This window comes from Ipomoea triloba, chromosome 4 (genome assembly GCF_003576645.1).
Source record: "Ipomoea triloba cultivar NCNSP0323 chromosome 4, ASM357664v1".
Lineage (NCBI taxonomy): Eukaryota > Viridiplantae > Streptophyta > Magnoliopsida > Solanales > Convolvulaceae > Ipomoea > Ipomoea triloba.
This window is the reverse complement of record NC_044919.1, coordinates 35,492,536-35,506,888: the sequence shown is the minus strand read 5'-3', so window position 1 is coordinate 35,506,888 and position 14,353 is coordinate 35,492,536. Positions and strand designations below refer to the sequence as shown.

At 36.4% G+C, this 14,353-nt stretch overlaps 1 protein-coding gene across 3 annotated transcripts; it reads left to right on the top strand.

The window, feature by feature from the left end:
- The first annotated feature begins 2,700 nt into the window (after positions 1-2,700).
- LOC116017899 (histone-lysine N-methyltransferase, H3 lysine-9 specific SUVH5-like) lies at positions 2,701-8,171 on the top strand. Of its 3 annotated transcripts, XM_031258557.1 has the most exons (5): positions 2,701-2,782; positions 2,917-3,129; positions 3,595-3,660; positions 5,218-5,607; positions 5,729-8,171. In XM_031258557.1, exons 3-5 carry the CDS (start codon positions 3,597-3,599, stop codon positions 7,582-7,584), a joined length of 2,310 nt encoding a protein of 769 aa, XP_031114417.1. In that variant the 5' UTR covers positions 2,701-2,782; positions 2,917-3,129; positions 3,595-3,596; the 3' UTR covers positions 7,585-8,171. The 3 variants fall into 3 exon arrangements, with proteins under 3 accessions (XP_031114417.1, XP_031114418.1, XP_031114419.1); XM_031258558.1 differs by having other exon boundaries at positions 2,723-3,129; positions 5,732-8,171; XM_031258559.1 differs by lacking the exon at positions 3,595-3,660 and having other exon boundaries at positions 2,723-3,129.
- Positions 8,172-14,353: the final 6,182 nt, after the last annotated feature.

Sequence of the window (14,353 nt, the reverse complement as noted above, 5' to 3'; positions counted from 1 at the left end):
GTATTCGACCTAGACTTTTAAAGACTTAAAAGTATACTGGTATTCAATACAAATTTTTTATAGTTTTAAAAAGTCTGCTGGTGTTTAAAAACTTGATAACAATTATAGATTCTATCGGAATAGAATTTTTGTAGTCTTCTCCTTCACAAATATAAATAGTTGAAATCAAAACCTCTAACCCCCAAACTTTTCAACTTTCGACTTTTATTTCTCTATTTACACCAGTCAAAATTTTCATATATTCTTGTCAAATTTCACTGGTACTTTTCAAAATTTTCAAAAATATACTTTTGATTTTTATCTTTTAATTTTCACACATATCTATAAAATCTCATAGCAAAAAAGTTATTATTGTTGCAAACAACAATTAGGTTTTGCTACAATATCTTTTACTAGTTGATTGACCATACTTCACTCATCTATGGAGCAATATTTATTGAGTTTATATATATATATGTGTGTGTGTGTATGTATATATGCGTGTGTAGATGCTAGTTTGATCACTTGCACACTTGTACTAACCTAACAATTTGAATTCAAATGGTGTTTAATGGTCTTGATCAAAATTCCTTGAGAATTTAAGAGGTTAAAAATAATTCAGATCTCACATTTGGTCTAATCTTTGACTAGAAATCTAAATTCTATGATATTAAAGAAAGTAAATTTAGTTCAGGGAATATGATTATTTTTCCTAATGATTGGAATGCATAAAATTTATTCATTTATGTATTTATTGTTTTATTTGAGTCTTAAAAGCTTTTAGAGAAGCTTTTTTTTTTTTTTTGAATACTACTAACTCTAAAATGTTTTAACAATTTGAACACCTTCCAATTAGGCTACTTCAACACATTTAGAGAAGCTTTTAGAGATGGCGGGATCGCCTCGCCCCGTCCTTGAATTGAATTCCCCGTCCCCGCCCCATTCCCTGGCGGGATGGGGATTCCGAGAAGAAATTGTTTGGTTCATCGGTTTACATATTATGAATCAGAATAAAAAACATACTGGTTAACGACTTTTAAAAACATAATTATGAGATTTGATTACCTCTTCAATTAAAAATCTCAAACTAATTAAAAAGGAGTATCATTCCATCTTATTGGTAATTTAATTTTTAAGTTTGTATTAGTACTTCTTTTTTTGGGTTTATATTGATGCTTTGGATGTTATTATATTACTTTTTTTTGGGGTTTATATTGATGCTTTGGATGTTATTATATTATGATCAATTGCCTTGATTTGTTGTTTTTGTATTTTTGAAACATGTATTCCCAAATTAGGGGTGTAAATGAGCCGAGCGGCTCGTGAATTGGGCGAGGCTCGCGAATTGCTCGGTCAAATTTGAGCTTGAGCCGAGCTCGAGCGGCTTGTTTAACAATCGAGTTGAGCTTGAGCCGAGCTCGAGCGGCTTGTTTAACAATCGAGTTGAGCTTGAGCCGAGCTCGAGCGGCTTGTTTAACAATCGAGTTGAGCTTGAGCCGAGCTCGAGCGGCTTGTTTAACAATCGAGTTGAGCTTGAGCCGAGCTCGAGCGGCTTGTTTAACAATCGAGTTGAGCTTGAGCCGAGCTCGAGCGGCTTGTTTAACAATCGAGTTGAGCTTGAGCCGAGCTCGAGCGGCTTGTTTAACAATCGAGTTGAGCTTGAGCCGAGCTCGAGCGGCTTGTTTAACAATCGAGTTGAGCTTGAGCCGAGCTCGAGCGGCTTGTTTAACAATCGAGTTGAGCTTGAGCCGAGCTCGAGCGGCTTGTTTAACAATCGAGTTGAGCTTGAGCCGAGCTCGAGCGGCTTGTTTAACAATCGAGTTGAGCTTGAGCCGAGCTCGAGCGGCTTGTTTAACAATCGAGTTGAGCTTGAGCCGAGCTCGAGCGGCTTGTTTAACAATCGAGTTGAGCTTGAGCCGAGCTCGAGCGGCTTGTTTAACAATCGAGTTGAGCTTGAGCCGAGCTCGAGCGGCTTGTTTAACAATCGAGTTGAGCTTGAGCCGAGCTCGAGCGGCTTGTTTAACAATCGAGTTGAGCTTGAGCCGAGCTCGAGCGGCTTGTTTAACAATCGAGTTGAGCTTGAGCCGAGCTCGAGCGGCTTGTTTAACAATCGAGTTGAGCTTGAGCCGAGCTCGAGCGGCTTGTTTAACAATCGAGTTGAGCTTGAGCCGAGCTCGAGCGGCTTGTTTAACAATCGAGTTGAGCTTGAGCCGAGCTCGAGCGGCTTGTTTAACAATCGAGTTGAGCTTGAGCCGAGCTCGAGCGGCTTGTTTAACAATCGAGTTGAGCTTGAGCTCTAATATCTTAGGCTCGTTGCTCGACGAGCCGCTCGCGAGCTCGAATTCAAAATCGAACTCGAGCTCGAATTCAAATCGAACTCGAGCTCGAGCAGGGCCTTCATTAACGAGCTTAAGCTACCCAAAGCTCGAGCTCGACTTAGCTCGTTTACACCCTTAATTCCCATTATAGGGTCATACACAACAAAATATAAATATTAGTAATCATCCCAATTTTACCATCCATATTACCAAACATACAAAATACTTTTACCAAAACTCATTACCATTACCAAGTATTTCATTCCTATTCCGATTCACGTGTGTGAACCAAACAAAACAAATTTAACCTTTTTAGTTTTGGTTATTTCGATCAATTATGAAGTTTTGATTAAAATTTTAGTTTATTATTCACCAAAACACATGTTCACCATTAACGCGAAGCATTGCACGAACATGTTGAATTGAATGAACTTCTGCCAATAAAAGATCTTCATAAGTTCAAAGAAACAATAAACAATTACCTAGTTAGTAGTGTAGTACACCTTAATTTCTGATACCATTGTGTTCCCGCCTTCCCGGGAAAACCCTTTCGCTATGATTTGGGAAATTCTTGTAAGTATGACGTCTTACTTTCTTTTTTCTTTTTGTTGTTTTTTAGTTTTTTGGAGATCGAAGCACGGTTTCGTATCTTCGGCATTTGCATTCCGATCTCGAAATCACTTGGGAGCTTGTGAGTCAGTGGCATTTTCGGATTTCACGACACGGATTGAAGCGGCTGGGCTTCCTCACTTGACCGGCCTCGGAACCTGACTACACGGCGGCATTGGTAGCAGCCGCCGGCCGATTTGGAGATCTAATTGAGGTCACGGAGGTAAAGTTCCAATCTTGTTTCTTGAGGCAAGAGGTTATTAAACCTTTTGGGTGAAAAGAAATAGTGTTTTTTAAATATGGGCTTGTTATTTGTGTGTAGTTAATCCTCATTATTTAGGGTTTTGATACAATTATTAGTTATATAGATTCTTAGAGAAAATTAGGGAAGTAATAGATAGTTTCAGGATTTCTAAATTCAATTTAGGATTACTCTAACTACTCTAGCTTGTTTCCTTTTTGAACTCTGCTAGGACTTAGGATTGTTACTATCTTCCTAGATTGAGTTTAAGAAGGCTACCAGAACTCCTATATTGAGTTTAGGAATGTTGCTTTAAATCAACATTGTGAATCGTGAATCCTTGAAGTGTTGGGGATTGCTTTATTAATTTAGTTTGCTAGTAGATTGGGAATCCTAGAGATGAAAGGATTCCTAGTTTCTGAATCATGTGTCCCCTATTTTACACAGCTATGCCGCTCGACTACAAGGCTTTTGGCGCCAAACTTTTGTTGGTTAACCACTGGTTTGGAAATTGTGAGTTAATTAATACCATTTGCTAAAATTTTAAAAACTTACCTGTTTCTTCTGATTCATTGCACATGTGTTGTTATGCTTTTATGCATTCATTAGTATCTTTTTTATTGATTGTGTTTCTTAAGTAAGGCATGACTTCATCTGCTGCTTCTTTCCTTGCAAAGTTTCTTATATTTGACTGTTTTAATAAATTATTTCTTCATTTTGCATTGTATAGTTGTAATCAGCATCTAAGTAATGTCTTATGGTTATTGCTTGTTTTCCTTTATTACTACATAACCTACTATTTTTCAAGTATTCTCTTAAGTTCTCTGATATGAGTCACATGTTTGGCTACGCGTCACGGGTTGGTGGTTAATAGAAGAAGAACAAGTTGGTTTCCCTATGGTGAAGGGTATGCAAACTTCGGTAAATTTTCGGTTAACCGACCGAACCGACAAAGTTCAGTTAACTGTTTTTTAACCAAACTTTTTTTTAGTTCGGTTAAGGTTTTTCAAAATTTCGGTTAACGTTTAATTCAGTTCGAAACTTCGAAAATTTTAAATATATATATAAATAAATATATATATATATATATTCTAATATGTAAAATCCCTATAAATTAGTAGTGTAGCTATGGTATCTTTTTTTAATATTTCTTATGGATTTATTATTATAGGTATTAATTTTAGGATTTAAAACTTTAGCTTAAAAAACTTCGGTTAGTCTATTCTCCGTGGATGCAAGCGAAGCAGGCGGTTCTTCGCCATCCTCTAATGTCCACAACATAAAAAGGATGTCCACAACATAAAAAGGTGGTGGCATTTATGTCCTGGAAACTTATTCCCACTTTTGGTGCAATCTTTGACTTAGAAAAGTTTTGGTCAATTGGGAATCCAATTCCATAAAATTAAGGAAAGTAAATCCCACATAAAGGGGGTAGGATTCTTTTTACCGGGTAATTGAGAATCTACCAAATTTATTTAATTACGTATGGAGTATTTATCCTTTTTGGCCCTAGGCTAAAAGTCTCTTATAAATATAATTAATTTGTCTGTTCCACCATTACACACTATTTATCAAAGAAATTTGCATCTAGGTATGTAGTCATTCTTTACTAGTTTTCTTTCTCAAATATAATCCTCAATAATGATGCATGTCTATTATTTTTGAATTTCATTTACTATATTTTGATAGAGCTTTCATGTCTGTTCGTAATCTCTTGGCTTACTACACTAGGATTTTTTTTTTCTTTGAGACATTAGTTCCTCATAGAGGGCATTTAAACCAAAAGCCCTTAATCTAGTTCGTATTTGAGGCTTGTGAATGGAGCTAGAAACATTGAAAGGGCTCCTCTCCCCATATGAGGTCCAAAAGTAGTTTGACTCGGAATTACTTTGAGACCAATATGGTTACAGGATAATGGGTGGTTTTGACTAGAGTACCAAAATAATAAGGGGTTTATTTAGGGATATTGGTGCTTATGTGATACTGTTTTACTGTTTCAGCATGTCTTCCACATGGTTTTGCATTGGGAATAAACACTCATACCTATATTTACCTAATACAACTTGACAGGTTTTCACTTTGTTCATCGAGTGATGACGATTTGGTCGAATGAGAGAAGTCCCACTTCTGGGAGGCAGCGGAAGAGATTGTTTGGTTATAATAATGATCAGTTTCATGGATCCCCATCTAATCTCAAAAAACAAAAGATTGATGTTACCACTAAATATCCTGAATATTTTGATGGCTTGCATGCAAGTGCTGAGACTGTTGTGCTAGCCCTGCCTGCTGCAAGACGTCTTGCACCCAGTCATGTTGATAAAAGTTCTGGTAGCCAACATATATCAAGCAAAGAGCTTGATGCTTCTAAGCCAAGAACGGGCAGCATGGAAGTAGATTTGCCAGCCATTCTGAAGGGGACAAATTTATATAATGTGGCATCAGGTGAAGATTGTTCCAAAGGTATGTGTGTCCGGAGACCAGAAACCATCTCATTCTCCACCTCTAGCTATTGAATTTCCACCTTTTATTTCTCAACAATCTTTACAACGACAAAGTGCTTCATCCATGCAACATCTTTTAGCAGGTTATGGTGAAACATGCAAACTGGTCCAAGTGAGAAGAAATTATGATAGCGATATAGTGGAAGTGGAAGGTCATGGAATTTGTAATTTGATTCCACATGAATCGAATTCATTTCAATCAAATCATGAATCCTCGTTAAGTAACGATAGGATTCATGAGCAGCTGGGCAAGCAAATTGTTGATGGTGAGCGCCAAAGACTTTGTTCTCGGTACAAAAAAACGAAGAAACTTATAGACAAGAACAAGCACGTAGACTCTGTGGATTCAGAACAGAATCTAGTGATCAGCCCCACTTTATGTAATGATTCTGCCTCAGAGTATTTGAACATTGCTCCCACAAATGAGTGTTCCCTAGTTGACTCTCGCAAGCAAGTCTTGGATGCTTTAGAACATTTCAAACAAGTATACAACAAGCTTTTGGAAGAAGCCAAACGTGGTTTGATTAAAAATGCAAAAGGAGGTGTGCCAATGAAAGCTGCATCTTTCCTAAGGAAACAACAAAAATGGTTGCAAGACAAACCAACCTTTGGCGTTATTCCTGGGGTTAAGATTGGTGACACCTATCAATTTAGGGTGGAACTTGCAATTGTGGGACTCCATCTCCAATATTTTGCCGGCATAGATTATACAGATTTGAATGGAAAATTCCATGCAACAAGTGTTGTGGATTCTGGTCATTATGAAAATGAGGTTAAATCTCTTGACACACTCATCTATGTTGGTTCTGGTGCAAATAAGAAACTAGATGATCAAAAGCTCGAGAAGGGTAATCTTGCCTTGAAGAACTCCATGGATGCAAAGCTTCCTATAAGAGTTATCCGTCTCCAAAAAACTGTAGGTATGAGTAGCCAGGGATACACTTATGCGGGGCTGTACATTGTGAGCAACTATAAGCAAGAAAGAGACCAAAGGGGCAAATCGGTGTTCAAGTTTGAATTGCATAGACTCTCTGGGCAGCCAAATCTTACTCTCCCAATGGCGTGGGACTGGCAGCCAATAGAATTGTCTGAAAGAGAAGGCGGTGTTAACAATCGAGTTGTGGTAGATGATGTATCACAAGGGAAAGAAAAGTTTCCCATTCCTGCAGTGAATGATATTGATGATGAAAAACCACCACCTTTTACTTACATAACCAAAATGGTATATCCTTGTTGGTTTCATTGTCCTTCGCCAACGGGTTGCAACTGCAAAAATGGATGTTCGGATTCAAAGCCATGTTCGTGTACACATAGGAATGGATGTGAGATTCCATTCAACAATAGAGGCTCTATACTTAAAGCAAAGCCAGTTATCTACGAGTGTGGGCCATCTTGCAAATGTCCCCCTTCTTGCTATAATAGAGTTAGCCAAAATGGTCCAAAATATCAATTGGAAGTTTTCAAAACCAAGTCTAGAGGATGGGGTGTCCGATCACGAGATTATATCTCTTCGGGAAGTTTTATATGTGAATATCTTGGAGAGCTGCTTGATGAGAAAGAAGCTGAAAAAAGAACCGACTGTGATGAATATCTCTTTGATATTGGTAACTACGATGAAGGAGAGGATAGTGATATTGCTGATATTTGTAGGAAGGATAGCGATGGGTTCACGGTTGACGCAGCCCAATTGGGAAACGTGGGGAGATTCTTCAACCATAGTTGTTCCCCCAACCTTTATGTGCAAAATGTTTTGTTTGATCATGATGACAAGAGAGCCCCTCATCTAATGTTGTTTGCTCAAGAGGGTATACCACCTTTGCAAGAGCTAACTTACGACTATAATTATAAGATGGATCAAGTTCGTGATGCAAATGGAAACCTCAAGAAGAAGAACTGCTACTGTGGTTTCCCCGAATGCACTGGAAGAATGTACTAAGGAAGCCGTCTTACTTTAGATCCATCGTACTCTGTCAATCGCCCATGCATTGTAAGTGGACTAAGTTTCCTTTCAAGTACATAATTACAAGATGGTTCAAGTTCGTGATGCAAATGGAAACCTCAAGAAGAAGAACTGCTGCCATGGTTTTATATAATTATAAGATCGATCAAGTTTGTGATGCAAATGGAAACCTCAAGAAGAAGAACTGCTGCCGTGGTTTTCCCGAATGCAATGGAAGAATGTACTAAGGAGGCCGTCTTGCTTTAGATCCATTGTACCGTGTCAATCCGCCATGCATTGTAAGTGGACTGAGCTTCCTTTCAGGTATAGATAATATAGTGTTGGAAATGTACTGACTTTTGCACTTATCTATAGAGAGAACAAGCACCTAGACACACTAAGAAGGGTTGTTTTGGGTTGTATTTTTTCCAAAAATGTTTTGTAATATTGATGACACATTTTGAGATGTATGTTGACATTAGATGACAACCCAATCTTGGATGATGATGTGTGTGATGAAATGCTTCAAATTGTGAGATATACTCCCCATTGGTATTGAAGAATTCAAATTCTATGCATTTGTATGAAATCTTGCAAGTGAGGCTAGTTTACCTACCCCCTTACCTATCTTACACTCCCATCTTATGTTGTGGAAGCATTTGAATGAGTGAATGACTAGAAATTAATCTTGTGTATTATAACTAAGGTTGAAAAAGTAGGCGTCGATTACTCGGCACGAAAAATTGTTGAGGATCAAATTGGTAATTTTGCAATAGTTGAGGGACCATTTCGGTAATAAACTCAGTTAATAGGGTTTATTATCGAAATAATCCATCGACTATTGTGAAATTACCGATCTGGTCCTCGATAATTTTTCGTGCCCAATTAAGTCCTTCGTCTTTGAAATTTTTAACCAATTTGGTCTTCCGTTTATTTTACCGTTAAACATCCGTTAAATTGTGATCAAATTGGTAATTTTGCAATAGTCAAGGGACCAAATTGGTAATTAATTTTTCACTGAAATGGTCCCTTGACTAGTGCAAAATTATCAATTTGGTCCTGTTTAACGGAGGTTTAACGGCAAAATAAACGGAGAATTAAATTGGTTAAATTTTTCAAAGTCGAGGGATTTAATTGGGCATGAAAAATTGTCAAGGACCAAATTGGTAATTTTGCAAAAGTCGAGGGACCATTTCGGTAATAAACTCTAAGTTAATAGTTACAGAGTATTATTTATTAAATTATTAGTTATTATTTATTAATTATTAGTATATTAGTTATTACTTATTAGCATTGTTTCGGCCGCATAGGCACCCCTAGGCCGAGGCGAATTGCTCCCTAGGCGTCTGCCTAGGTGGCCGGCCGCCTAGCACCGACGCCTAGGTGGCCGGCCGACTAGCGCCTAACTCAGCCGAATTTCGCTGAGTTAACTCGCCCAACTCGGCAGAGTTAGCCGAGTTAACTCGGGTGAATCGGCCTTGTTAATTTATATATATATATATATATATGTATATAATATTATAATATATGAAATACACCCACACACATGTACTATCTTTTTTGCTTTTATAGGTCGCCGTCTAGGTGATAGACGCTAGTCTAGCCCGACTAGCGCCTACTGCAACCATGCTTATTAGTTTAATTAATTTAGTTATTATTTATTACTTATTATTTTATTAAGTTATTAATTATTACTTATTAGACTATTAGAATATTAGTTAATACGTAGTACATTATAACATTAATAGTTTAAATGTTTAAGATTTAAAATTATTTAAAAAAAAAAACGCTTAGCTGACTGGCCGCCTAGGGCGGGCTAGGCGCCGGGCCGTGGAAGAGGCCGATTTCAACCTTCCTAGGCGCGGGAGCCGCCTAGCGCCTGGCGTCGATTTATCTGCGTCTAGGCTCGATTTTTGTAATGATAACACCATTATAATTCTAAAAGATTAAATTTTTTGTACATCTATCCCTAATTTTATGTGCTTTTTATGCTTTTTTATTTTATCTTCATTGAGTCCTGGTCATAATGCAAAATGTTTGAACTAATTCTACCTTTGGTGCTATTAGGTTAGTTCTATGTTTAGTTTTCAAGTATGATTTTTACCATGTTAGTAAAAATATATAGAAGTGTCATACTATAAATGTGGCACACTCTAGTTTATTTATATTGGGTCTAGTTCTTGTGCGAATGACTTCTCTTACGATGAGCGGATAGATCGTGATTGTTGGATGAGCTCAGATTAACAGTTGGAAATCAATAAAAAAGAGAAACAATGCGGTGGCATTTTGGTTATTTCAAGGATATATATGTATGTGTGTGTGTGTGTGTATGTATGTATATGTATATATATATATATATATATATATATATATATATATACTGGTGCATTTAGATATGTTTTTAGATATGCTTGGTGGTGCTTTGAGTTGCATGCACCGTCAAGTATTCCTGTGTGCACCACAGACCAACGCTTAGTGCACAACATATCATCCCTTAGTGCACCACTCAAAGGGGGTGTCAAATCCGTTGATCATGGGGCATATCAAAGAGTTCAATAGACCTGTTGAATAGATTTGTTGGTCCAACTGTACTATGCAACAGGTCTATTGAACCCACTGCATTTTTTCCTTTTTTCAGCACAAACCATGGTTTACTGTACCACGGACCAGCATGTGCACCACAAAAATATACATGGTGCACAAAATTACAAAAATGTCATATTTTTTCTCTTTTCATTGATTTTCTACTACTTGGTGGTACACTATAGACCAACGCTTAGTACACCACAGAAATATACAGTGTACAAAATAAATCAAAATGTCACATATAGTGTACAAAATAAATCAAAATGTCACTGCATTTTTTACCTTTTCATTGATTTTCAACCGTTGATCTGAGCTCATTCAATAGTCCAAAATTGAATGCACGTCCGCATGGGAGAAGGCTGTCGCATATGATCCGATATATATATATATATAATATATTGTGTTCATTTTTTTTTTTAACTATGTGCTCACATCGGGTACAAATTGTTTTATTTAAATTTTATAGAATGGATGGAAGTGTATATTTCCTAATAAAATATGTTAATTTTGATTGAGGTGGAAGTTCAATTTACTTGGTTGAATTGCATGTATGTTGATTTTAAGAAATGTGCAATTTTAACTTGATTATACTATACCATACCCTGAAGACAAAGAAACATATATAGCTGCAAGCCAATAGAAATGAACATGAAGCATGGCAAAACGGGAGTGATGTCTATGCAACAAACAGGCCAAGTGCATGTAGCATCACTACCAAATTAAAATGTCATATACCCATACTTGTCTTTACAACATGTTAGGAAATCATCGGGACAAGATGGCCAAGTTGGCCAGCTTCTAATGTTTTTATTTTCTTTCTTTTTACATAAAAATGTCAAAAGAAATGGGACACACAAAAAATTAAATTAAACTTATGCATATTCCGGGACAACTCATCTTATTTTATTTAATTTTATTGGTCAACTGTTTATTTCTCTCAAATGGTGTGTACGTTACACTCCTGATCCATCCCTTATATATCAATAAGTTTCTTATAGTTAAGTAGCATAGACTATCTTTCAATTTCGTCTTTCCTTATGAAAACAACAGTCTTATTATGCTTTGGACACGAGCTAACCAACTCTCAACTTTAATAGTCTGATATCATTCATGTTCAATTTGAATATAATCCATTACATCATCTTGTAACTTGTAAGAGCACTTATCCCCACATCTCTCTTGATCAATATTATATTTGCCTCTTGAATCTAACTACTTTAATCGAACTAAGCTCAACTTCATTACTAATCCTTTCAACTCATTCCTAATTTTCCAAATCCCCCTCACAAGATATACATAAAGGTGACTTGCCACAAGATATTCTATACTTGAAGGACTACATACATACACTAGTACAATGATTTGCCTAGCTTCAATCAACTTGCCAATGAGAGACACCTACTACTAGCTAATCAAAGACTAAAATGTGAAAGAAAATACAAGAGTGGACAAAAATGTGAAGATTTAAAATCTGAGACAAAAATAAGAAAAGAGCATTTGGGAGATGCGTTTGAGTGGCAGAAACTCATCTCCCAAATGCGTTTATTATTATTATTTTTTCAGCACATTGACCACAAACGCAAGTAGATCTTGCATTTCATGTAATAATAATAATAATAATAATAATAATAATAATAATAATAAAAGAAGGCCGGCGACCAGTTGGGGTTGCCTTCTCCGGCAAAGGAGAAGGTGCCCAATTTGGTTGCCTTTTCCTTCGCTAGAGAAGTCGCCCAGTTGCGGTCGCCTTCTCCTTCGTCGGAGAAAGCGACCAGTTGGGTTGCCTTCTCCTGCGAAGGAGTCGACCAACTTTATTTTATTTTATTTTACATGAGACGCAAGTCATGTATTTTGAGTTTCAACGCAAGTGGGACTTGCATATGTGGTCATGCGGGAAAAAATAATAATAATAACAAACGCATCTCTCAAATGCTCTTTTCCTTTTTTTTTTTCTAGTTTTAAAATCTTCACATTTTTATCCACTCATCTATTTTCCTTCATATTTCCGTCATTGACCCACCAACTAATATAATCTAATAAACTCGATCGCAATCACATTTCACCCACTTAACATTCATTAAGAGTCTACTCTTAATTAACAATTTACCGATCGAGTAATAAAAAAACATACCCTAATACCTCCTCAAAGCAAAGAAGTCTCGAAATCCATGCCACTCAGGACTCTCCATCGACACGCCATAACCTGCACATCCAAAACATACATTGTATGTGTATTCAGAACTAGAATTTAAATTGGTCACGGGAGAGAAGGGTTGTGTCTTTATTGAGGGTATGTATGTTTGAGCAAAGCATATATGCATCCATGCCGTACAAGGAAATGATAGAGCAGCTTAAACCACCCCAAATTTTATAGAGGAATGGAATTGAAGCAGCTGTCCCACGAGATAAAGTATCACATATTATTACTTTAGGTAGGATGATGTTGCCTAGCTTAGTTTGTTTGTTTTATCCTAGGGTTAACACTTGACATAGCCTTTTATCTTATTAGCGCCTACGTGTATATGCATAAATAAATTTGGCATCTTTTCCAGATATAATGGGTAAGATCAGGTGTGGCTACTGTTTCCCGTGCTGTTGTGCAATTTTGCACCAATATATATATTCAAATGCACTACCACGTGTTTAGAAATACACCATTTACAAATTGTAAAAATGACCAGCACAACATCGCTTTAAATTATTTATATTACCATTGAACTGACTCTTGATTTAGTTAGTTTAATTTATTAATGAGATTGATACATGAATGGGCTGATTATATATAGTAAAATTATATAATGAAAGACTTAATAATTGAGCTGTCAGCACATAGAGATTTTCATAAGAACATCAATATCAATGGTTTTTGGGAAGTTTTTGGTACAGTAAAAACCATGTATGTTATTTTTGAACTGATGTGAAATGAATTTTTTTTCTCCTGCAAGAGAGGTTCTTGGCTGACATTTGTTGACTGAGAAGGAAAAACAAAGCTAGCAGCTGCAACCGCGTGATGCAGACACAGTAGCCTAGTTGCACGCGCCCACTGGCGCATCTACAGTAACTTTCAGTTTCTTGCGCGTCAGACTTTTTATTTTATTTTATTTTTTTTGCTTTTTCCTTTTTTCTCACACTCTCCTCTCTCTCCTAGGTGGCTTCTTAAATATTTTGCAAAAAAATAAAATAAAATTAATATAGATGCTCTAAGGAGATTGTTAATAATTTTTTTAGTTAGTTTATTAATGGGATTGATACATGAATATACTAGGATACTAGGATAGTATAGTAAAACAATGAAAGATTTAATCATTGAATAGGCAGAGATTTTTGTAGAGAAATTGTTGAAAATATAGATATGTATGTATGTTGTGGGGCGAGGGACCAAATTAACAACTTAGTGCTTGCATAAATTAAATCTATGGTGGCACATCCAAATGATCTTTGGTAGCTAACAAACCAACACAATCGGAAGGGCGATTGTGGTATTGCTTTATTCGCGGGGCTTTTGGAGACCGTTCACCTGCTTGAATAGACACACGTACACGTACTACTACTACTAGCCTACTTGCACTTCCTTAGCTTTGTGTTTTGTCGTAGGAATTGTCGAATCCTTAATTTCGATTGGTTGCTGTTGTGATTAATTGTGTCGTCGGTCCAACCCCTACAATCATAAATTGCATATTTCCACTCTCACGCCATTAATAATAATAATGTTGAGTTTGCTCAACTTATTATTGCGATCACCAAGTACTACAATAATAGTAATAATATAATAATGTAGTTGTTGTATATTAAAGTAATGCTTTCTCTTGTTGCGCTTACGATGTATGAGAACCTTTCAGATGGAGTGGTTTACCAGTCAGGCTTGGCAGGTGCTCGATGAAGGCCCAAAAGGTGTAGAGGCCCAAAGCCCAATCAATATATAGAGTAATATATATGGGTGCGATAAAAAAGGAGCTTATTCCTACATATCTGTATCTTTATCTACATCATAATCGATCATTTTCATCGACCCAGCCAATCTTCTCTTTTACCTAAAATTTCATAAAATATCCTAACCCGATAGCTCTCTATACAAATTCTACATGTACTAATTAAAATTATTGTAAAGATAATGAATTTTGGCTTGATATTGTCAACAAAAAAAAAAAAAAAAAAAAAAAAAAAAAAAAAAAAAATTTTT